Source organism: Sitophilus oryzae, unplaced genomic scaffold (assembly GCF_002938485.1).
Source record: "Sitophilus oryzae breed Bouriz unplaced genomic scaffold, Soryzae_2.0 scaffold_1436_pilon_pilon, whole genome shotgun sequence".
Lineage (NCBI taxonomy): Eukaryota > Metazoa > Arthropoda > Insecta > Coleoptera > Curculionidae > Sitophilus > Sitophilus oryzae.
This window is the reverse complement of record NW_022146100.1, coordinates 1305518-1332006: the sequence shown is the minus strand read 5'-3', so window position 1 is coordinate 1332006 and position 26489 is coordinate 1305518. Positions and strand designations below refer to the sequence as shown.

General features: G+C 31.5%; 1 protein-coding gene across 3 annotated transcripts in view; it reads left to right on the top strand.

Annotated features, from left to right (window-relative positions):
• The window catches only part of LOC115876413 (ATP-binding cassette sub-family G member 1-like), a 48296-nt gene that overhangs the window by 3057 nt on the left and 18750 nt on the right, over window positions 1-26489 (top strand). For 2 of the 3 annotated variants that reach the window (XM_030892190.1, XM_030892191.1), the window contains exon 2: window positions 17136-17253. The exons of the other annotated variant lie outside the window; for it this stretch is intronic. In XM_030892190.1, the coding sequence (XP_030748050.1) occupies window positions 17136-17253 (118 nt within the window). The remainder of the gene's footprint in view (window positions 1-17135; window positions 17254-26489) is intronic. 3 annotated transcript variants of the gene reach the window in all.

The window sequence follows — 26489 nt, the reverse complement described above, 5'->3', positions numbered from 1 at the left end:
AGCCGCCACGGCTGGTTGATTGTCAAAATCTCCAGTTACGATTATAGTAAGTCGATGCAATCCACACTTAGTATTATATTTAGTATAGAAGAAAGTATTACAGCAATAGTTAATGGGCCCCACGTTTTTATTTTAGTCTAATATGCCTAAAAGCTATATTCTGCCTAGTACTAAAATATTTCTGAACTAGAAGTTCAAAATACCTAATTGTTATTATTATTTTCTAGTTTTCAGTGCACATAAGATAAGACCGTTTAACTTAAAAGTTTTTTTACCGATTTTTTATTTTCTAGTTTTAGTATTTAACGGAAATGCCTACCGAATATTCCTCATTCTATTTAATTAATTTAGTGCATCATTATTACATGGTTTTTTACCTGATAATTTATTACAATCCTACCCTCAGGTGTTTCTGACGCTAACAACTCTCTCTGTCTGTCGCGTTCTGATGCTAGCCTAGACTCATGACGCTCAGGTGTTTCTGACGCTAACAACTCTCTCTGTCTCTCTCGTTGTGATGCCAGCCTAGACTCATGACGCTTAGGTGTTTCTGCCACTAACAACTCTCTCTGTCTGTCACGTTGTGATGCTAGCCTGGACTCATGACGCTCAGGTGTTTCTGACTCTACCAGCTGCCTTTGTCTCTCACGTTGTGCTATTAACCTGGCATCATGTTGCTCAGGTGTTTCTGTTGCTAACCGTTCTCTTCGTTTCTGTAGTCGACTATAGGTTTCATTTTCACTTTCTTTTGCACGTTTCGTTCTATACATTTCTTTCGCCTTTTCGAGCCTTCTTTTTCGTTGTGTAGCAGTTTCGTTTTTATTTTTGTTTGTTTTTTTATTTATTGTTTCCATGTTGTTCCCACGAGTAATGGACATTTTAACGGTCGACCCTCCCAGAGGTTCAGTAGAGGGGCTATAATATACAACAAGAGGCGCCCAATCTTGAGGGGAAAACGCTTGCGACATTACATTTTAGCCACCCTAATGCCATACAGTCCCCAGCACGTTTTAACCTATTACCTTAACTTGGGTGGTAAAGGTACCGCTAACTACGTAGGTACATCTAATCACCTATTTTTTTTTATCTGTCCTTCTAACGTCACACAATCTTGGACACAACTGTTCTAGATACGACTACTCATGCCCTCACCTAATACGCCATTTTGTAACGACGTCCATCTTGGATTTTAAATTTTGTCATAATCACAGTATTCTATTAGTGTAGCCCTTTCATTTGATACCCATATTGAGGGGGTTGTGGAAAAATATGAAATCCGCGCCATTTTGTACCGGCGGCCATCTTAGATTTACAATGTTATTGATATTACTATATTGTATTGTCATCGGAACTAAAGGTGTGTACCAAATTTCAGATCAATCTGACAACAGGAAGATACTTAAATTTCAATTTCTAATTTTGACCCAAATAAACAAACAAATTTAATAAATAAATACCGTACGGGTCGAGCTAAATAAAACCGTTTAATAAGCGCTATATAAACGAGATATCAGTATCACTTCTCTACAAAGTAGGATGTCTATATAAAATAAGAGTTTTTTTTTGAGTTGCATCTTTTTAAAACTGAATTACTACCTATTTTCACAGAAGGACCGGTCGACTTAATTAAACTTCTCCTGTACCGCTTCTTCCAGTGCCTCTCTTAATTCATAAGTTCTTTTGTAAACCTTATTGTTAACCATATACCGCATAAAAAAATCTGAAATGGATAGGTGAGGTGATCGAGGAGGCCCATGCAATTGGTCCACCTCTTCCTATCCCTGAGTTTGCATAATTAAGATATAAATAATTTTTGACATTTTTTCATTATGGGGGGGGGGCATAATGAAAGTCATGTTGGATCCACTCTATTGATGCCTTTGAATAAGAAGACTAAGGAAGGAGCATAATGATATCCATGTATTCATGCATGGTGGGCGGAAAAAGGACTCTAGGGTGGGGATCCTTGACAGTTCTGTTTGACGATTCATTTGACACATTTGAATTTGATTTGAAATTTTGTGGATTTGTCAGTCTTTACGGAGCTTATTTTATGTTATTTATTATTTATTCTACTACTGACAGTTGTATAAAGGTAGTAAATCTAGATGGAAATTGTGGCAGAATTTAACAGTGACACTATCGCAATTTATCGAAAAAGACTCTAAATAGTTGGTTGTGTAGCGTGCGGTAGATCTCGGCAAAAATCGAGTGAAATAATGGAACAACTTTTCGCTAGTAAGTGACTATATAATATACATACGTATAGTAAACCGATCATTTATGAAATTCACTTAAATTAACTAATTATATATTTTTTCTTGCATTTTTGCTTTTATTTATTGCTTGTCAAAGATCAGATGTCAAAGAATTTAGACACGGCATATAAATCATAGACTAATGTCACGTACTAGAGATAGATTGGACACTGATATAAAACCAATGGGTCCGTCATTTAGAGCCACCTGGTGATCCGGAAGAAACTAATGGAGAGTTTTGGCATAACATAATTTTAGCGTTCCGTTACTTATTAATGCTAATTAAAACGGTAACGTTATTCAAGCGCAAAATTATTCCTTGTAAAATATAAAATAATAAATATAGACTGTTTTACTGCCATTTTATGTTTTATTAGATCATTAGATGTGTAACATAATTACAACAAAATTAAAATTATAAATACATAGATTTTAAACACCAACAATAGATCACATAGCGCCTATTTTTTTTGATTTGACAACTAAATTATAATATAGTAAAAATATTATAGACTACTAATTAACTGTTACTAAAAATACTACATATTACCAACTATGTACTTACTTATTTATGATTAAACTATTTTTTTAATTTTTTTAACTTTTTAACTAATTATTATTTCTAAAATGTCAAAATGACTTTGTAAAAGTTTAGTATCTAACACGAAAATGATGATCGACTGTAAGTATCAGAATGCACAAACTAATAAAAAGACAAACTATAAACACAAATCACTGAACTTTCCAACAAATCAGGAATATCTGGGGAATATACAATTAATAATTATTTAAATAATGATTTAAAAATAACTTGACGGATCACCAACATTTTGTCAACTAGACAAAAACTAGACCATAGACAGTAGTTATCATAGAGACTGTCATGTCATCTTCATAATATAAATTAGAAACCTGTACTTTAATGTCTTTTGCGCCGTCTGGCGATGCGGAAGAAACTAAATTTGTAGTTCTGTAAAATTACCATTGAGTGTCTAGGGCATGATATAAATCACACGGCAGGCCGACTCGCTTTGGCGGGAACGCTACGCGCATACCCTTGCGCACGCCGCCATTATGGGTGCCAACGACAGAAATTAACCAGTGTCGTAGTCAGTCGTAGTCTTTTTCATCGACAACATACAATTACGGCAGCTTTGAGTCAGTAGCGTGCGGCTTAATTTATTTCATTCTTTTCTTGAGTGATATATTTTTTTTTTAGTTTTATTTTTGTTTATTGTGTATGATATATTTGGTTTTTGTAGTTTAGTAGTACAATGAAGTCGAAATTCTTTTAGTTTTAATACCCAATCATTGTCTACGGCATTCAAAGTAATTTTATTACTCGGTATCCTGCAAAATGACAAACAAAGATTCATTTCTAAATTACTGTTTTTCTGATTACCCGTATCTATTTAATTTTTATGGATTAGCTCATGACAATTCAGAGAGAAAAGAACAGAGGTCTCGTTGTTTTTTATAAGGTCTGCCGTTTTTAATAAGATGTTTGCCAGATCATTTTGGCAATTTTCAGTACTCGTTTGTAATATTCGTTATGTTAATAAATGTTATGATAAATTTATCCTGGGTAGGAATAATGATAGGTTTACAAGATATTGGAATTACAAGATAAAGTTGTCGTGCCAGATTTTTATGAGGGCAACTGTACACTCAAATCTCCCGACAAGCTTTTATATAATATAAAATTGTGTAATGACGTTATAAGTTCATAATAAAAGTTTAAAGAAAAAGTTTATTTTTTCTTTTTAAGGTATTTTATAAAACCTTGTTTTTAAAAAGTTTTCAGGGTCAAATTTTATAGAAATTTTAAACAATGGGATCTGGGCAGAGTTAGCCTGCCGTGTGATTTATATGCCGTGATTTAGATACGTCAATTTGATTTACCTGCTTCAGTAGCGTATCGGATGTTTGTGTTAATAAATAATTATTATAACTTATCTATTTTTATTAGAATTATATATTTTTGTAACAATTTTAATAACTACCAACATTTATTCACAACGTAAAATAAAAAAAAAATTATTGAGTCTACCCCACGTCTACCCTACATCATAGTTTTATATTTTTTGAATAAAATAAAAGTCCGCCATATTTGAGGCCCATCGCGGTGGACCTAGATTTTTGATATGCTCCTTCCTTAGTCTTTATTCAAAGGTTTGTTGACAACGTAAAGTAATTTACACAATACAATTATACAATACAATTTACAAATATTATTCACAACGTAAAATAAAACAACATATTGATGAGTCTACCCACGTCTACCCTACATCATGGTTTACATTTTAAATAAAATTAGAACGACACTGATAAACCGGAATTTAAGTCAGCCATATTTGAGGCCCATCACGGTGGACCTAAGATTTTTGATATGCTCCTTCCTTAGTCTTCTTATTCAAAGGGTTTATTTGACAACGTAAAATAATTTACAATACAATTATACAATACAATTTACAAATATTATTCACAACGTAAAATAAAACAACATATTATTGAGTCTACCCCACGTCTACCCTACATCATAGTTTTACATTTTTTAAATAAAATTAGAACGGCACTGATAAACCGGAATTTAAGTCGGCCATATTTGAGGCCTATCGCGGTGGACCTAAGATTTTTGATATGCTCCTTCCTTAGTCTTCTTATTCAAAGATTGATGCGAGAGTATCTACACGCTTTTCTTCATTTGAAAAATTCATATTTACAGTTTTTGTTTATGTTAATTTACAAAGTTTGGATGTGTCAGCTTCACATTTCTGAGAGCAACGGCGATTGAACTTGTTTCCATGGCTAACTAAGTGAAATTGTTTAAAAATGATAAGAATTTGCTATAACTCAGTAATTTTTCGAAAAAAAAATATATTATAGCTATATATTTATGAAGTCATGGCCAACTATGGTTTGCATTTGAAAAAACATATGTTTGTATCATATGTCAAAAATGACAGGCTTTAGAAAAAAGCCGAGGACACAAGCTCATTAAGAATGTGATTATCTACAACTCTTATCTGAATTTTTTTTGTTTTAATATAGATTAAGAATGGAATTAGGGACAATTTTTTAAAATAGTCGAGAAATTTGTTTTTTCCAAATATCTAGTAAGCCATGAGCTTTTCAGAAAAATCTGAAAGGCGCATATTTATGACCCTATAAAACTGCAATTATTCTTTCCCCATTTAACCGACTCTCTATCTCCAGTAGTTTCCGAGATACCCATCGTCGGAAACTCAGCCTGTATAAATATAAATAAGGAATAATATGTTTTATATATTCAGCTAAAAAAGTATCACATAAATTAGTTAATCAACAGTAATAATATTCCGGTGTTTTGCGCAAAAATAAGGACAATTACCAAAAAAATGTAACCTGAACAAGGTTAGCGGTAATATCACAAGGTTAATATTTAAAGTTTTTCGAAGGTGATTTATTTAATTTGCATGAATTGAGTAAGGCAATTGCATTTTTTAATTGTTATTTTATGTTTTTACTAAGGATATTAAAAAAAATTGTTATTACGCGTTTTTTTATTTTTATTTTTTTGGTTATTTGATAATTTAAATTAAAAAACGTATTAAACTTTTTATAAAAATTGTTTAAAATATCTAAATTTACATTACAATTTTTTGTATTTTCTATTTTTAATTCTTTAATATTTTATGGTTCGGGGTAGGGTTTTATGGTTAAGACATACCTTATAAAATGCTTATTGTTTATTAATGAAATGGTTGTTTATACAGGGTTGTTCACCACATACGACACGGAGTATTGTAGCTAAACGATTAGATTTTTACAAATTGTAAGTTTTGGGTTCGATGAAGGATTATTAGAGCTACAATTTAAAAATATTTTTACAAGATACAGAGTGTCCCAACTAAGTAAAAAATATTATAGTTGTATTTTTAAATGGGAACTCCTGTATATTATTCTATTTTTTAGATTCTACGATTAAAATAAAGGTAAATTTGATTAAGGTTCATCATACTTAAACCTTACATTTTTGAAATATTTTCAATTTGCTAATTACATTAAACATTTAAAACTTCATTTCTCAAAGTGCCAAAGTTTTCATACTAAATATTTACTGAAGATTATTTATTGACCAGATATTGTGTTGCAATAATAAAAAATTTACTACATATACAGAGTGTCCAAAAATGTGTATTAAATAATTACTATTTAATTTTTTTTTTTTTTTTTTTTTTTTTTTGTATTGGAACACTCTATATATTTTGCGTGAATCAGATGCACAATGTAATTGTCTATCAAATTGTATTATACAATTTTTACTATCTCTTCAAGTTTTCGTAGAAAATGCATTTTTCTTATAATTTAGACCTCATTTATCACTATACCCATGAGATATTGACATTTTAGATTATTTTAAAGATGTAACAAATTTTCCAAGTACGAATACTAATATTGTCTATATAGCTCGCTTATTTCATAAAAAAAATTAAAAAACTGTTTAAATATTTTTGTTAAAGGGGACCAATTTATATGATCCCAGTATTCACACTATATTAATTGACTGTTTTATATTGATTAATAATAATTACTCCAAATATAGAAAACTGAATTTGTGTGTGTATTAGACAGTGTGGTAAGAAAGTAGCCTTATAAATTTTATTTCTTTGACGAATACTGATTTATAAAAGCAAGACGTTTATTTTCATAATTTATTATTATATTGATTTCTATTTTTTTTTTTTTTTTTTTTAAATCTTTATTATTAATTAAACCAATTTAGTATGTAATTAACTAATTTTTGGTCGGAAATAATGGTGGTATATTTAATTCGTATACTCTTTTATAAAGATTTAAATAGTTTTTTAGTATACCAATAGGCTTGCAATATTTACCACCTGTACATTTTATGCATATATGTTGCTTAAAAAAATCTGAAATGTCAATTCCAAATTCCATGGGTATAGTGATAATGAGGTCTAAATTATAAGAAAATGCATTTTCTACGAAAAGTTGCAGATAGGTAAAAAAATGGTATAGTAAAATTTGATAGACAATTAAATTGTGCATATGATTCACGTAAAATATACAGGGTGTTCCATTTAACTTAAACACGTTAGTGCCGTTTAAAGCTAGTAATTATTTAATATAAATTTTTGGACACTCTGTATAGGTGGTAAAATTTTAAATACATTGCAACCTAATATCTGATCAATAATAATATTCAGTAAATATTTAGTATTAAAACTTTGATACCCTTGGAGAAATGAAGCATTAAAATTTTACTATATTTCTTAAAATTGAAAATATTTCAAAAACGAGGTAAGGTTTAAGTGAATAGGCACTAATCAAATTCCTTTATTTCAATCGTAGAATCCAAAAATGAGAATAATATGCAAGGGTGTTCTATTTAAAAAAACAACTATATTTTTACTTTTATTTGGGACCTCTGTATCTTGTAAAATATTTTTTAAATTAGTTTTTTTTTTTATTAATAATTATAATAGAAAACAAAACTTACAATTTGTAAAAATCTAATCGTTTAGCTACAATACTCCGTGTCGTATCGTCGTATGTATAAAGAATTATTACTGAAAAAATATAACTGCACTTTTATCTAATTTTTATCTTCGAAGTATTTAGCAATGTTTGAATTAGTGACAACGTTTCCAGAAATGCACCCATACAAAGAAATCTACAAATAATGTAGACAATACATTATTGACATTTCGAAATATAGAATGGATAAAAATAAATAAATACAAATTTACAAATTATCTGTTATCATCACGTCAATATTTGATAAAATAAATATGTTTTAGATAAATATAAAAACTTATTTTATTAAAAAGTAACTTTCAAGAAAATAAATATGAAAGGTGAATGTACAAATAGAGTAATTTTAACAATTAATGTATACAGAGTTTTTTACTCAACCGGTTTATTAAAAATGGTTCAGATTTAGTTATCGGCAAATTTGTTTCAAGTTAGAGCCAAAACACACGCGGCAGCTTTTGGGAGGTTTATAGGCCAAACCACATAAAAAATACATTAATAAAAAAAGACTATCCAGTATCCACCATCTTTTATTGACAAAACATTAAACGAAATACGAACCCCAAATCATAGACAGAATACACACAATGATAACAATATACAATACAGGGTGGTCCGAACTGTATTCCGGAAACTTCGGCAGCATATTCTGCAGATAAAAATAAGTAAAATAGTTCATATAAACGTATGTCCTAAAATGCTTAGTTTCGGAGATACAGGGTGTAGAAGTTTCATTTTTATTTCGATTTTTTCTACATAATTTCTGAAGTAACGTCAATATTTGGATGAAAATTGGTATCTGGGAGTTTTGTATACGAGAAATTTGATTTTGATGTCAAAATGACTCCTATTTGTAGAGGGCGCCACCTACATGCGTTTTGACCTTTGAATAAGAAGACTAAGGAAGGAGCATAATGCTATCCATGTATTCATGCATGGTGGGCGGAAAAGCCACCATAAAAGCTCTCTAGGGTGGGGATCCTTGACAGTTCTGTTTGACGATTCATTTGACACATTTGAATTTGATTTGAAATTTTTTGGATTTGTCAGTCTTTATGGAGCTTATTTTATGCTATTTATTATTTATTCCACTACTGATAGTTGTATAAAGGTAGTAAATCTAGATGGAAATTGTGGCAGAACTTAAATTAACAGTGACACTATCGCGATTTATCGAAAAAGACCCTAAAATAGTTGGTTGTGTAGCGTGCGGTAGATCTCGGCAAAAATTGAGTGAAATAATGGAACAACTTTTCGCTAGTAAGTGACTATATAATATACATACGTGTAGTAAACCGATCATTTATGAAATTCACTTAAATTAACTAAATTATATATTTTTCTTGCATTTTAGCTTTTATTTATTACTTGTCAAAGATTAGATGTCAAAGAATTTAGATTCGTTAATTTGACTTACCTGCTTCAGTAGCGTATCGGATGTTTGTGTTAATAAATACTTATTATAACTTATCTATTTTTATTAGAATTATATATTTTTATAACAATTTTAATAACTATCAACATTTATTCACAACGTAAAATAAAACAACAAATTATTGAGTCTACCCCACGTCTACCCTACATCATAGTTTTACATTTTTTAAATAAAATTAGAACGACACTGATAAACCGGAATTTAAGTCGGCCATATTTGAGGCCCATCGCGGTGTACCTAAGATTTTTGATATGCTCCTTCCTTAGTCTTCTTATTCAAAGGTTTTGACTGTTTTGAGGAGTAATAACTTTTCGACGGTACCTGTATAAAACTACTGACTAAAAAAATATACATTTCCATGACTTTTTACGTAAAAAATGTCTCTTGGTAAAAATCGCTACGAGCAACCGTTCTCAAGATATTTAAAATGGAAATAAGCATACGTTGAGTAGAGTTATTGGACTGAAATAATAAATTTTATTCTTTTAAATTAATCATAATTTTTTCGCAGAACTTTTTTACTTTTTACTTTTTAAAATATCACAGAAAATATTGCTATGCTTAAACTCTCAGGAATATAAATGAACAGCTTATCAGCAAATAAAAGTATTCCAAAAATTACACAGCGAAAAAAATTTGTTTAGCAGTTTTTGTAGGAGAACAATAGATTTCTTCTAGCCAAAAGTATGGAAACCATAAATAAATACATTAAAATTATTTAGTTTAAGCTGATAAACGGTACGATTTGCTTCAGATAAATATAAACATCATGCCCAAGTCTAAATATTTCTCTACAGATTTAAAAATAAAATAGTTGAATTATACAAGAGCGGTTATAAACAAATTCAAATAAGTAAAAATTTAAACATTTTAAAAGGCACCGTTTCGAAAATAATTCGTAAATTTAATAAAACAGGGAACGTTTCAACAGCTTTTAAGTCAGGAAGACCAAGAAAGTTGTGCAACAGGACAATGAAAGTAATGAAGAGAATATCAATGGGAGATCCAAGAAAAACATCCACAGACATTTCTCGAGAAATGGGTGAAAGGGGAATATCGCTGTCTGCACGCACGGTGAGAAGAGGGTTGGATGACATGGGACATTTTGGAAGAGTTGCGGTGAAGAAACCACTAATATCAAAGAAAAATAGGATGGCCCGCTTTAAATTTGCTCAAGATCATCTCACCTGGTCTTATCAGAAATGGAATACTGTACTTTTTAGCGACGAAAGCAAGTTTCAACTGTTTGGTAGTGACGGGAGACGTTATGTCCGAAGACCAAAAGGTACACGGTACAGCCATAAGTACCAGATGCCCACAGTAAAACATGGGGTGGGGAGTATAATGGTATGGGGTGTTTTTCTTGCTCAGGTGTTGGTCCTCTTGTTAAAATTGATGGGATAATGGACCGTTTTTTGTACAAAGACATATTGGAGAATAATATGCTGCCTCATGCTGATGAAGAAATGCCACTCAGATGGTTGTTCCAGCAAGACAATGATCCCAAGCACAAATCTCGGTTTGTTCAAAATTGGTTAAATGAACATAATGTTCCACTAATGGATTGGCCCTCACAGTCTCCGGATCTTAACCCCATAGAAAATTTATGGGACCATTTGGATAGCAAAATTCGAAGCCATTCTATTTCAAATAAAAATGAATTATTCGAAGTGCTAAAAACTGAATGGGCGGCCATTTCCAGTAAAGATTTACGAGATTGATCGATTCGATGCCACGAAGATGTAGAGAAGTAATTAATTCAAAGGGATATTCCACTAAATATTAGTAATTTTTATATTATCTTGAATTTTAATAAACATTCTTCTTAAGGTTCCATACTTTTGACCAAGAAAATATTCATAATTTTTTATATATATTTGATAGCTGTAATTTTTTATTTAAATGTATTAGGTTTTGTAGGAAATTATTTGTAGGTCACGATTATATAAGTCGTTTTATTTCATATTTTAATCACTCAGCATAAATGACAAATTAAAAAAGTTTCCATACTTTTGGCCATCACTGTATTTAAATATTGTTTTCCTTTCAAACCATAATAGCGAAAATACTGTTTAGGGGTACTTATTGAAACTGATATTTTAATTATTTGATGTTTATATGTGTCCAGAAGATTATATAAAATATTCACTTTAACTAATTACCTTTAGTTGCGCTGTCGTTTAGAAATAAATCCTTCTATTGCAAATATTTGTGTTAAAAGCTTATTAGTAGTTATATCTGTGATATGTTGTGATAGAAGTAAACGAATATTATCTGTGATAATAGCATATAGGATATCGTTTATTATATTTTATTATTTTTTAATACGTTGCATTTAGCGAACCTCAAACAAATATATTATATAATTTAACATGAAATTTTTATTATGGATGTAATAATCAATAATAGGTATTATAATATCCATTATCATATCGGTTTGTGTGTGTTTTCACACTAGATATAAATACTATATAATAGATTTATAGTAAAAACATGATTTGACATAAATTTATAGTTTTGATTTAATAACAAAAATATATGACCGTATGACTCACGTATATTGTATACGAAAATTATATTAATCTGATGTATTTAAATATGGAGACAATGAGTTGTTTTGTCAATAAAACCAACGCATAATAATCCGTGACGATTGAGAGAGATGCATCAAGGCCCGTTACGATCTCGAGGTTATTCACCTACCGCTCTGTCTAGAGAACATAACTATACCGGGTGTTTATCAAAAACCGCTATAACTTTTTAATTTTTTCGAAAAAAAAGGGAGTAGGTATGGAATCAGAATTGATTATTTTCGGTCACTTGCTGTTTCACTTTTGTGCCACTTGTGGAGTGGAAGATGGCCGCCTCTCCTGTAGTTTCCTTTGGGTTTGGTCCTTTGGAAATTTCATTGTTAATGTTCCCAGTGGTGCTACGGGGTTTCCCGGCAGCTTCACCGGTGGTGTTTTTAATACTACATCTCATAATGTTTCCACGAGTCGCTAGGGATAATCAGTCCCTTTTTTCTACAGAGCCCCGCATGTAGAAATAAGGGGTAAATATAATGGGGTGCCCCCTAGTGCCCAAAGTTGAAACCAGTAAAGGCTAATCTTCTGTCTAGTATCGCATTCTTTTCACCTCGTCCTGCCATCGTGAGATTTAGGTTCCACACCCTCTGCCCGTGAAACATGACACAGACAGTAGAGGATGCCTGGTATGACGGACAGGGTAGCCCCGTCCGGTATCGTTACACTAAGGGCTGGCAAAGGTTAGTCTTGGGTCGAGATTTCCGTATGTAAAAAGAGTACAATGCGTTTATAATGTACTGAACAAAGAGAGGACAGTAAACACGTTGCCAAACATATGAAATAAACCGAGAAACTGTGCACATCGCTAAGAGACGTGGAAGGGGATATAGCAGATTTGTCGCAGTTGACCGGTCGACCATAGACAAACAGAAAAATTAAAAGACTGCCAGAAGACATACGACGCGCAGGCAAATGTACCTGTAGCGCATCGACGCAAGTGCCGAAATACGTCCATCTAGCTATCTGTGTTTCGACACTAGTCCGTTAGTCTTAGCATATTCAGAAAGAACACGCTAACCTCCAGCGTTGCCAATTTGTGGGGAATTCCCCAAATTTTGGGGAATCCGGAGCCGATTGGGAGTTCTGTGGGGATTTTAGCAATAGGGGCGAAAATAAGGGAGTTTCAACATTTTATTGCTGATTGAAAATGGCGTAAAATTTTTAGCTTTAAAAACGGAGCGGGACGATATATCTTTCCCAACTTAAAATTATAATCTGCTTTTTACTTGTGCTTCCCTTTGCAAATGCTTCAGTTGAAAGAAAATTTAGTGACCTCAAATTATTTAATGACTACTAGGGAAGGGATTAAAAAACAAGGAGGTAATTTACAGTTTAATCCCTCTAACATATATAATAAATATTGTATTTTTATTAAAATTATTTTTTTTTTGTTAAAATAATCATATGGGGAATTTTTGGTGAATCTGGACATTTTTCTCCCCAAATTGGCGAATTTAATTTAGATTTTTGGGTAGTTTAGAAAATTGACATTGGCAACGCCCCTAACCTCATTCTTTTGTTTGTTGATTGTTCAAAAATCGGCACACGGCGTAGTACAAGGCTTGATCATTTTTTAAGAAATTTTTGATTGTTAATTTTATTTTTGTGCAAACTAAACAGTTGTTTTTTATTAAAAAATAGCAGACAAAGGTAAGAAAGGTAATGTCCATGCAGAAGTTTTTATTTCACACGCTATTCTTTCTAGAAATTATACCATCCAGCCCTCCTATTTAATTATTAAATGAAAGTGTGAAAGAGATATCAAGGGCTATTCTGTTAAAATATCATCCGGCCAGTCTAGGCCCTGTTGTGAACCAGAAGGTCTGCTAAGTTGGATGTTGGATATAGAATGGAAGGAATATCATGGCCGAGAACAAGGCATAATTGTATGTCCCTTGATGTAGGGGGGTAGGTTTGTTTCTAATAGGCAGTAAAACCAAAAATTCTACTATGAATCTTCATATTCTAGGTCTGTAAAGATAAATAATTCCTGGAGCCATCTCGAGGTATAGTACTCAAGTCGGAGCGAATCAATTAATAGCATGATGAAAAGAAATAATAGCCATCATAAAACTGTAAATATGTATATAACTAGTACAATGTAGCTATTTAACTGTAAGTACAATGTAGCTAGCTATTTAGTAGAATAGGGGTATTATAAATTAATACAAAATACAATAATTGATCATTCTTTCCATTCCCATTCAATTCTTCCCATTTAATCGTTTTCCCATAAAAAAAGGAAAATTAAAATTAAGAGTGCTCTTAACCAAAAATAGTGAAATAAATGGAGATAGTCAAATTTTGTATTAGCGTGTAAGACTTTGAATAAAAAGGTGTAAAAGGATTATAAATGCTGTATTTATATCCTTTAATATCATGATAATATAAAATTTGAGTAGGTATCTCCATTTATTTCACTGTTTTGGGTTAAGGGCCCCCACTCTTAGTTTTAATTGCCTTAAAAATAATCAGTATAATAATAATTTAAATCTCCCGCTCTTTCATAGTTCGTTCCTGTAGCCAACTAGAGGGCGCTAAAAGCGCAATCTCCCAACATTTTACCACGCGATTCACCACTCTCTAAACTATTAACTTTCTCTATGGGTCGATCCAATCAATACCTCTGTCAGTACTTAAGGTTCTAGGGAAAGGTGTACGTCATGCGTTCAGCTTCACGATTTAATTACGTCTCGTGATACTTAATTTGTTCAGTTATTAACGAATCGTTGTAACTTTCCCTATAGCTTGAATTTTTTTAAGTGCAAGCTAGAAACACTTGTATTTTTGGTAAAAATAAGTGGAATTGAGTGGGTGTTCGATAGTGGTCGCGCTATTAGAACTCTGAATTCAAAAATCGATATCTCGAAATCTATTAGAGATAATAGATTGTAGTTTTTTCAAGAACTTTGTTAATATTTCTGCTGCATTTTCTTCGTAGACAGTATGTGAAAATCTTTATCAATAAAAAAATTACACGATTGCTGAAAATTGCTATGCTCTAAAAGTAAATGGATGGATTGTTTACAATTTTTATAGAAATACAACCTTATCGAATTTTTCTTAAGTAAACATATTGTAAAATATCCGATTTTGAAAATAAAAAAAAGTTTCAATATCTAAAGTTGTTCTTGAGTTATGGCCTGTTATGTTTTAAAAAGTTGAGTTTTTAAATTATCGCAATTACTGACGTTTTCTCGTTATAAAAAAAAATGACACCCTAACGATATCCTTATAATTCCATTTCAGATGCTCAGAAACATGTCTAATGATTTTATCTAGTTATCTCTTGAAAAAAAAGTCTTTTAAAAATAAGCGATTTACGATCGTGATTTTACTTTACTTGATAGGCAAAGGTGTATCGGCAACGCCGCAACAGCACACCGTCGCGCGTCGCGTCGGTCGGTCGCATTTCTCTCACTCCAACTTAATAAGATCCCTATGCGATTTACTTCAACACATGTAAATGCCGACCCAAAAGTAACAGTTGCCAGCACGGTATGTCTTGCTGCAATTCCCTGGCCACGACACTACAGCCAGGGACAAGACGATGAGTGAGATGCTTCATGGACCAAGCTAAAGTGCTAGGGGGATTCCCCCAGCACTTGATTAGGAGCTTCCCCGCCAAAAACAAGGTCTTGCATCTCCTAGGGGAATGCTTTAAGCCTTATAATACTAAGTATAATACCAACATAAATGAAAAATGTTAATTATAACTCGAACTGCACACTGGGCTCGAAAATAGTCAAAAAAAGCAAAAAAAAATTGACTAAGGAGAACAATTCCGTTTCTATGAAATGTTCTAATAATTGAGTTTTGTATAGGTAATAAAAAACTGTTTGATTAAACATCTGTATTCTGCTTACCCAAGTAGCATTTTCACGACTTGCGACCACATGTTTACTAAACACAACGTTGGATTAGTTACAAAAAATAGTTAGCTCCCTACCTTGGGTATTAAAATAAATTTAAACGTTTTTATAACGTTGTGCCGACGTTGGACTAGTACTACAGCAAAGTAGAAGCTTCTGCGACGTCGAATAAACGTTGTCTTGTAATCTTTTTTGCTTAAGTGATCTTTAGGTGATTCGGACAACGTAGTTACAACGTTGGACAATATAGAGTTTTCCGACGTCAGTTACAGGACCTATTCCAACGTTATGCAAACGTCGTCTGTTTTATTAATTCCAACGTTGTTTAGATTTCCTTATTCTTACGTTGGTAGGACGTCGAGTCACTACCTTTTTGCAACTGTATTGAACCATAACCTTAAATCTTAAATTTTCACTTCATTGTTCTGTTCAGTCAGACAGCAGTGCTGTTTTTGTTTTTATAAAAAAAACTTAATTAAAATGGGACATAAGAAAGGTACATATAAAACTAAATTTAAATATACATCGACATATATTACCGATAGTTTATCCACTCCCTCGTTTATTTAGATTATAGAGGGCGGCACAAGCTAGACTCTAGGATGACTAAATTAGGCAATCTTGCGACTATTATACTACCTGTTAAGGCCGAACTGCGACTTTATTAGTTCAGTATGGGACTACTCGAACTACTCCATCTTAATCTCCAAAACAACAAAGTGAAAGCCGCCATGTTGTTAAATAAGAAAATGTTTCGTTCCTATTTATTTTCGTTCCTAATAGCAATTCCTGCTTTTTGAATACATTAACTTGAAATATTTGACCCTAAAAAACACGCGGAAACAATTTTTTCGACTGCGAATAAATTATTCTCATTTTACTAAAAAAAAATTCAAGAAAATTTTTGAAACTTCTTTAATTTTAAGGCCCATTAGTATTTTTCAAAGTAGAAACAATACATTTATCAATAAAGTTGTTTGCGTTTAACTTTGTTGCCTTGGGTAACGAGTTACAGAGTCGGTTAAAGTGTTTCAATAATTATGATCTTCAAACATCCTCCATTAAATACTTTTGTTTTGTTTTCCTTGACTGCCATCTGACATATGTCTCTAACTAAATCATAAAAATAATATTTTTACTATAATTATCCCAACTTAGGATAAAACACGACTTAGACGCCATATTAGTTTTGTATTTCTGTGAATTAGGATTTTAAACAACGTTGCAGTTTGTACTAAATTAGGCTTCTAGCCAACGTCGGTATCCAACGTCGTTTCGACCCAAAAATTATTCTCCAAACTAGTGCAGACTAGGGTTGGCACGAGGTTGTGCCGACGTTGCGCCCCGACGTTTGGTCGCGTGACACAACGTTGTCCCGACGTCCAAATGCTGCTTGGGTAAGGTTTTTGATATGACAATATAATTTATGATAATATCTTTTTTACAGAGAGAAAAAAAATATTAGATGGTATAAATGGAGATTTCTTAAGTGGTGAATTAACAGCTATAATGGGTCCTTCAGGATCAGGAAAATCCACGCTGATGGATATTTTAGCCGGTTATATGTAAGTTAACACATATTTTCTGGTTATATACATTATACATAACAATGCACTATTAATATACCGTTGAAAAATAAGTATTGTTATCGGTAATCTAATCAAAGAGTAACGAATGACCAGATCAATAATTAATCGGTACTATCAATTTCCACATTAACATATTAGCAATTACCACACCACATAGGGAAGAATATCTGACTAAACATTATGAACACTACTAGACGTATCCTATTATAGTTTACTGAAATTATGCTCAAAAAATTCTTTGCACGAAAACTTTGGGATAGTTTTAATTTCTTCCATTCTATATGTTTTTTGGGTGCTCTATTTGAAACTGGGATTTGCGAATTCATTTTCGTGGAAAAATCTTAAACAAAATAAAATAAAAAAAAATATAAATCTGATTTGTTCGCGGTATTTTACTTATAATTCAAAAGCTATCAAGTTTTTGTAAATTACCTTTCTTTCTATAATTCTTGTTTTTATAAATTTTCTCTAAACAAACTGTTTTGGGTCAAGAGCCAGCAAAATTGACAGTTTTAGACTGACTGCTCATAATCGCACTTTTTCTATTAGGTACCCGTTTATTTGTTATTAACGCCTGATACCCTCAAATTATATATCGATATTCTTATTATCCAAAAAAAAAAGCTTATAAGTTTGCCTCATTAGTTAAATTAATTTATTAACAGTAGTGGGAAAATATATCAATCTTTTGGTGATTTTCATTTTCCCAATTAAATGTGTATAATAAACGAAAATAGTAGCAGAATCGTAGAATTTTCTCATTAGAGCAAGACAAAAGAATGCATCTCAATCACTGGCTGAAACTCATTTTAAACCCCATAAAACTGTATTTGATCATAAACTGATTGTGCACGAAATAATTGATTGTGAAAAAGAAAAGAAAATTTTCTTAAATTCTTATAGAAAAATAATGCAACTGCTTGAAACTAAATACTAATATTTTCCGAACGATTTCAACTGCTTGAAACTAAATACTAATAATTTATTACTGATACCAGAACGAGACTTCCGAAGTTGGAATTATATTTCTCATAACTCTATATACCGGGTGCGTCTCAAAAGTGGCTCACCCCTATAACTTGTTTATTTTTTCAGAAAAAAAAACGAAATTTGGTATGTTAGTATACGACATAAATTAGGATTAATTGACGTATTCAATTGTTTTTGGTCACTTACCTAAACATTAGACAATCAAATCTATTTTTCCAAGGCTCCTTGTTTAAAAATTAGTGTTTTTAACAGAACCATGGCACTCTAGATTGAAATTTAAAATATAATCACAGAACACACTAAAGAAGAACGCTAACTCCCATGCATTTTTTAGTTTCAAAACGGTTTCAAATTTGTAAAGAAATCTGTAATCTGTATATTGAAGTGGCGCCATCTAGGCACCCAGGAAAGTAACAAATGTGGCGGCAAATTTAAATAGATGCAATTTACTTTTAAGCAAGACGTATTGACTTGTTCGCCAGTTAGAGCCAATCAGATTTCTACAAAATAATGTGTAGTCATCTGATTGGTCCAAAGTTGGCAAACAAGTCAAATGGTAAAAAACAAGTATTTATATATAAAGGTTAAACCAGGTTAAACTATTGTAAAGTGTTAAATGGTATATCATTTTATGTGCCTAAAACCTACAATAAATAATTTATTTTAATTTACAGAAAATTATACCATGAAACATTTTACAAACAAATAAAACAACAGATTAAAAAGTATAATATTTATTATAGTACCAGATTTAAGAACACATAACAAATATCGTTGGAATACAAGAGAAAGTGACGTCCATTAGAAACAATGTTTTATTTACATGTATTTTTTACATATGGACTTGAACAATTGTGTAATATCCCATTGTGGAGTTTATGTACAAAAATATGGAGTTGATCAATTTTTTTTGTAAAAATATATGGCGTTGTAAATATTCTAGGTTACCTCACTTTCTCGGATTACCTTAAATAAAATTGTTAGATAAATCAAAGACCTTTAACTTAAACCTTACCTTTAATAAAGATCTTAAAAATCAAACACAAAACAAAGTTCAAAAAAATTCAAAAATACAAAATCACGATTGTAAAATGAAAATTGTAAAAAACACAGCCAAACAACCAGAAAACAGCGAAACGCACATCTCCGTTCAATTGCAAAACACAACTGAAGAGGAAGGAGGAAGCCGGAAACGGAAAACTGATTTGACATACGGAACAATGACAGAACATAATTAATAGGCCTATTTAGGCAACTATAAAAACAATTTTGTACGCAATTGTTAGGCAACTAGAAAAATTAAAATAAAAATACGCCATCTAGCGCCCCAGGAAATTACTACCCCAAAAACAGATCGTTCAAGGCCGTATATCTCAGTTGACTGGCCCTGAATATAATGTTTTTTGGACGAAAATGTCAAAAGTTGACATATGATATGTCATTCTACTCAGAGTGTCATTTTCTATCAAATAAAGTAGAAATATACCAAGGTGCCATTTAAAAATCAAAAGTTTTAGTCATTTCCGGTGAAACAGGAAGTGGCCAAAAACAACTGAATAGTCAATCAATCCTAATTTATGTCATATACTAACATACCAAATCTCGTTTTTTTCTGTAAAAAAATTAAAAGGTTATAGGGGTGAGTCAATTTCGAGACGCACCCGGTATACAAAAACAACAACCGCAGACTAAGATTGAAAGAAAAGAAGAATTTTGAAGTATCTTTAAGTGAAAATGTATTGTTACAGTAGCATAAAATATTAGTGATGGGAACTATCGAATGAATTAGACTATCGAATGGTTACTGAATGAATGATTTCAACTATCGAATGGTTTTATTCGAATAAAATCATTCATTCATTTGTATACTAAAGCACATGTGACAACCTCGCCGTGCGACTAAATGGTTATCGTTGAGCCACGACTATCGAATGCTTTTGATAAATGAAATTTAGTATTCGTTTGATTTTTGTATGCGTCAGTGCATTATTAGTTCTTCCAAATTTTTATAACTTCGCCGTATAAATACTTGTACTATTTTTGCGTTTATTAAAATAGTTAAAAATACTTCCAAATTTTTATAACTTCGCCGTATAAATACTGTACTATTTTTGCGTTTATTAAAATAGTTAAAATACTAAAATAGTAGTTATTTTTTAATTTTATTTATTGACGATTGTGTGCATGTGCAGGTGGTCAAAATTTTTCCGAAAATTTGTGTGGTGTTCCGTAGTCTGATCTTTCAATACTCTAATGAGAAAATTCTACGATTCTGCTACTATTTTCGTGTATTATTATACACATTCAATTGGGAAAATGAAAATCACCAAAAGATTGATATATTTTCCCACTACTGTTAATAAATTAATTTAACTAATGAGGCAAACTTATAAGCATCTGATCTTTCAATACAGAACATACAGTTTTTGGCTATAAACAATTTTAATATAGTTTTTTAGATAATATTATATAAAAAATAATTGTATATAGCGACTATTGGATCATTATGAAAGAAAGAGAAATAAAAATATTTTCTTACTCCCTGTATGATATTATTATAAATACCATAAAAATGTTGAATATATTGTCTTTTCTTAATACACAACGCAAATTTTACTTTTCAATATGATGAAATCATGCTTTACAATGTTTAAGTTCTAGATAATGTTTTTGTCAATATTACCAAATGACGTTTTATTTTTTATCCCAATAACTATTATTACGATGCGTAAAGAGAGTAATAGAAAAATGATTTATTTACCCCATTATTAAAATACCTCATGCGAGTAGTTAGGTAGAAAAAGGTGGGGGGCGTGTAACGGAAGGTTAATAGAAATGTAAAAAAATCAAAGATGTAATAATATGCTGAGTGTTCTGTTTAAAATTATACGTAAATATGATACTATTTTTTACTAGTGATGGGCAAAACTGTTATTTTTAGATAACAGTTGAAACTGTTATAGTTATTTATAAAAAACAGCTTAAAATAACAGCTTAAAAATAACAGGTTTCTTTATTTTACTGCTAAATATCTGAAAGAGTATGAGACGGTCATCGCCAGGCGTATTAACGCAGTTGCAAGTTGCAACAACGTGCTCGGTGGTAGTATTTCCAGGGTGTCAAACAATTTCTAAATATCAATTGTTATCTAAAGCCTACTACTCTGCTACTCGCCAACATCAGCGGACACGGGGTGCAGGCAAGGGCGTGACAAATGACTGCGATAAGGATCATAGGCGTCGATTCGGCCATTCGGCCATTCCTATATACCTATGAGTGTCCCTCACTCCTCTGAATCCTGAATTAAAAAGGGCAAAATAATCAGAACCATTTAAATTGCATTTTTTAAAAGCTGAAATAAAATATTTATTAGCTTGTTTGTCTGAAAAATATCTTTATCAGCTAATTGCTACCATATTCTTCACTAAAAGGAAAAAACTACACACTAGAATCGTTTTAATTTTAAACATTTTAAATGCTGAAATAAAAATATATATTAGATTGATTGTTGCTGATACTAGACAATTGTGATACATAAACCAATTGACAAAACTTCATCAGCATACAAACTGGATACCATTATTACAACACACTAAAAGGAGAAACATAATCAGAATCATTTAAAATAAGCTTTCTAACGTCGAGCAGTTTAAGCAGAATCGTGGTTAATCAATTACTCTCAACTTTTGGAACACCCTGTATGATTTTTAAAAAAATTTCAAAATATGTAAAAAACAAAATAAATTCATGTCCAGGCGTTTTCCCGAAAGACTAACTGTTTTTAAATAAAAATATAGTTAAATTGTTCACTGCTCATACTTGGGCCTACGTCTTATTTGCTACTTAAATAAATAAAATAAAATACCGTCAACCACTCAGAAACAATACTCAAAAACTCATGATGGACAAATAAATTATTCAGGGAGAAAAGCAAATTACTCAAAAGGTAAAATAAACGAAACACCTTATATATTGGTGTTAAAAATCTGCAGCTTGTGCAACAAAATAAAGTCAAATATCAACTCTAAAATCTTAAACCGAAATTCTAAAATATAAATCTAAACTTCTAAAATGTAAATTGTAAAATCTAAATCTAACTATGGGCCTAGCCTATTCCAGCCACTGAAAAATCATACCTTAGCAACCACCACACGCCTTTTCCAGCTATCATACTAATTGTATACCTTGAAAAAGAGAGTACCGGGTAGAACTTAACCTACTCCTTTTTCCAATCCTAATACACGTTTGAATCTACCATAACCAAACTATAGTCAAACCGTTATTCCACAATCAGCTTGTTCTTTTGACCGTGCATACCATCCTAGGCATTCTAACTCATATCAACCAATGACTCAGCTGCTTAGAAATTCAAATGAACCTGTCTACCTTGGAGATTGATTGTATCCTATTAGCTGTGTCGAATGTGTCGAAGTCATCCTTAGCAGATCTAACGCTGAATATAGTTCGCTACGCATTCAATTTTTCTTTTATTCCGCTGATATTTCGCATAATTCGCTACTAATTTACGCCGAAACTCGCTAACGTCGATCCGACGACAGTATAGATCCTCGAAACCGACGCATGCAGCGAAACCTTTCCCACACCTATTATCTCGTCCGCCGCCCTGTTATGCTTGTAACAGGTTGAAAAACAACATATCTAAAATGACTGCTTCTCCAACCCGTTGCGAGCCTCCATCGACAATCGACCGATGCAGCAGCGTTCCTTTCCCACTTAAGAACGCTGGATTAAACTCATCGCCACTTCTGATGTAATCGGGAGATTAATATATTTAACAGAAATTGATATTTTAAAATATAATTTCACTAAGCTGTTGTAAACAATGACTTCTTGACCTGTAATCGAACAATCTCCCACATTCAACTGTTTCGCAAAGCCTACTACCCGCTACTCGCCAACATCGCCGACACGGGGAGTGCAGGGTTGGCGAAAAACATGACTGCCTATCATACTAGGATCATAGAATTGCGTCGATAACATACTAATATATAAAATCCTTAGAGTGACGTGACATACTGATTAATCACGATCCTGCTCAAACCACTCAACGTAAGAAGCTCAATTTTGGCATACAGGTTGATTCTAGGGTGTAGAGGTTCGATAAGATGGGATTTTCGAAATTCCAGTTCCAGGGGTGAAACAGATAGTTAAATAACAACCCATCACTATTTTTTACTACTGTATATAAACAAAAAATTAATCAAATGAATGGTGCATGAATCAAATTCTTAAATCTATACTAATATACCGTATGATCGAATAAAACCCCTCAAATATTACAATATTTTTTTTTAAAAGGGTCAAGTTTCCGTAAAAAACACTTAAACACGACATATTTTATTTTGTTTTTACATATTTTAAGATTTTTAAAATCTATACAGGGTGTTTCCTTAAATGACTGACACACTGATTAATCACGATCCTGCTCAAACCACTCAACGTAAGAAGCTCTATTTTGGCATACAGGTTGATTCTAGGGTGTAGAGGTTCGATAAGAAGGGATTTTTCGAAATTCCAGTTCCAAGGGGGTGAAACCACCCCTCAAATATTACAATATTTTTTTTTTAAAGGGTCAAGTTTCCGAAAAAAAAAACACTTAAACGCGTATATTTTATTTTGTTTTTTACATATTTTAAGATTTTTTAAAAATGTACACAGGGTGTTTCGAAAAATCTGGTCATTGATTAATCACGATCCTGCTTAAAGCACTTGACGTAAAAAGCTGATTTTTAGAAAACAGATTGACTTTAGGGTGTAGATGTTCGATAAGAAGGGATTTTTCGAAACTCGAATTCTAAGGGGGTGAAACTATCCCTCAAATATTAAAATATTTTTTATTTAAAAAACGGTGAGTTTTTCGGAAAAACTCTTAAACACGTATATTTTATTTTGTTGTTATACATATTTTAAGATTTTTTATAAACTTGTACAGGGTGTTTCATAAAATATGACCATTGAGTAATCGCGATTCTGCTTAAACTGCTTGACGTTTAAAGCTGATGATTTTTGGCAAACGGATTGACTGTGGGGTGTAGAGGTTCGATAAGGAGGGGTTGGTGAAAACGCCCCTCAAATATTACAATATTTGTTATTTAAAAAACGGTTAGTCTTTCGAGAAGTCTTGGACAAGCATAATTTATTTGGTTTTTTTACATATTTTGAAATTTTTAAAAAATCATACAGGGTGTTCCAAAAAGATGGGTAATTTCTTAACCACGATTCCACTTAAACTGCTTGACGTAAAAAGCTTATTTTTGGCAAATGGATTTTTCGAAAGTCAAATTCCAACGAGATGAAACTACCCCTCAAATATTACCAAGTTATATAATAATATCGCCATATTGTTTTTTCTCATGCTGACATAAATGTGAGAAAATTTTATCCAGTTTGTATGTTAATGGAAATTCTTGCTTTGCTTTATCATCACCATGAAGTCGCGGGTAAACGCTAGTTAATAGTGATGGGAATAATCGAATTATTTTCACCATCGAATAATTAGTAATAATTCATATTTCACAATCGAATTAATAATTCGAATTATTTAGTAGTATTATAAATTTAACCTAAAAATAAATTCGTCCCAGCTAGTGCTTGTCTAGGGGCTATTTTAAACAAATTCTGAACCATTGCCATACCTATATTCTATCACTGAATAAAAAATAAAAAAAAAATCTTTATTCAATGTATTCTATTAACTGTGTCGAAACCGTTTAATAAATTAAACCATAATTTAAAGTTTTAAATTTAAAAGTGCCGAGTTTATGATTGTTTCAATTCCTATTATAAAAGCCCATATCTAAAATAAAAGCTTAAAACGATATAAGTATGTCCTTGTTTACGTGCGGTTCGTATTTCTTTTTATTTTATCAGTTGCAATCAATAATTATTTAGTTAAAAGAAGAAAATTAATTTTAGTGTTCGGCAGGTATTCGGTGAAATTTGGGTGAGATGGAAATGAACCAAATAATAGTAGTATTCTTTCGTTCTGAACGAAATGAAAATTTTCACTTCTTTCTATTTTCACAGGATTTATTCCTACGTGGTATAGGAAATAACAATGATTTCTGGATATTTCTATATCGGATCGTTCCTTTCTTTGTCGATTCCCTTTATAAATCAGTTTAAGTGAAAATTTTCAGTTCGTTCAGAACAAAAGAATACTACTAATAGTACTATACTAATTACTAATATTCGTATTCGTCCATAAGAGGTTATGTTTTATGTTCAGTGTAGTGGTCGAGAACTATCGATAGCCTATCGATATTTATCGATAGTTTATTTGGGGTAGTAATTTCCTGGGGCGCAGATGGCGTATTTTTATTTTAATTTTTCTAGTTGCCTAACAATTCCGTACAAAATTGTTTTTATAGTTGCCTAAATAGGCCTATTAATTATGTTCTGTCATTGTTCTGTATGTCAAATCAGTTTTCCGTTTCCGGCTTCCTCCTTCTTCTTCAGTTGTGTTTTGCAATTGAACGGAGATGTGCGTTTCGCTGTTTGCTGGTTGTTTGGCTGTGTTTTTTGCAATCTTCATTTTAAAATCGTGATTTTGTATTTTTGAATTTTTTTGAACTTTGTTTTGTGTTTGATTTTTAAGATCTCTATTAAAGGTAAGGTTTAAGTTAAAGGTTTTTGATTTATCTAACAATTTTATTTAATAATCCGAGAAAGCGAGGTGAGGTAACCTAACCAAGTCCAAATGTTCGTGAATTTTATTTTTTAACAATGTAATATTTACAACGCCATATATTTTTACAAAAAAAATTGATCAACTCCATATTTTTGTACATAAACTTCACAATATGATATTACACAATTGTTCAAGTCCATATGTAAAAAATACACATAAATAAAACATTGTTTCTAATGGACGTCACTTTCTCTTGTATTCCAACGATATTTGTTATGTGTTCTTAAATCTGGTACTATAATAAATATTATACTTTTTAATCTGTTGTTTTATTTGTTTGTAAAATGTTTCATGGTATAATTTTCTGTAAATTAAATTAAATTATTTATTGTAGGTTTTTATGCACATAAAATGATATAAGCAAACCATTTAACACTTTACAATAGTTTAACCTGGTTTAACCTTTATATATAAATCCTTGTTTTTTACCATTTGACTTGTTTGCCAACTTAGGACCAATCAGATGACTACACATTATTTTGTAGAAATCTGATTGGCTCTAACTGGCGAA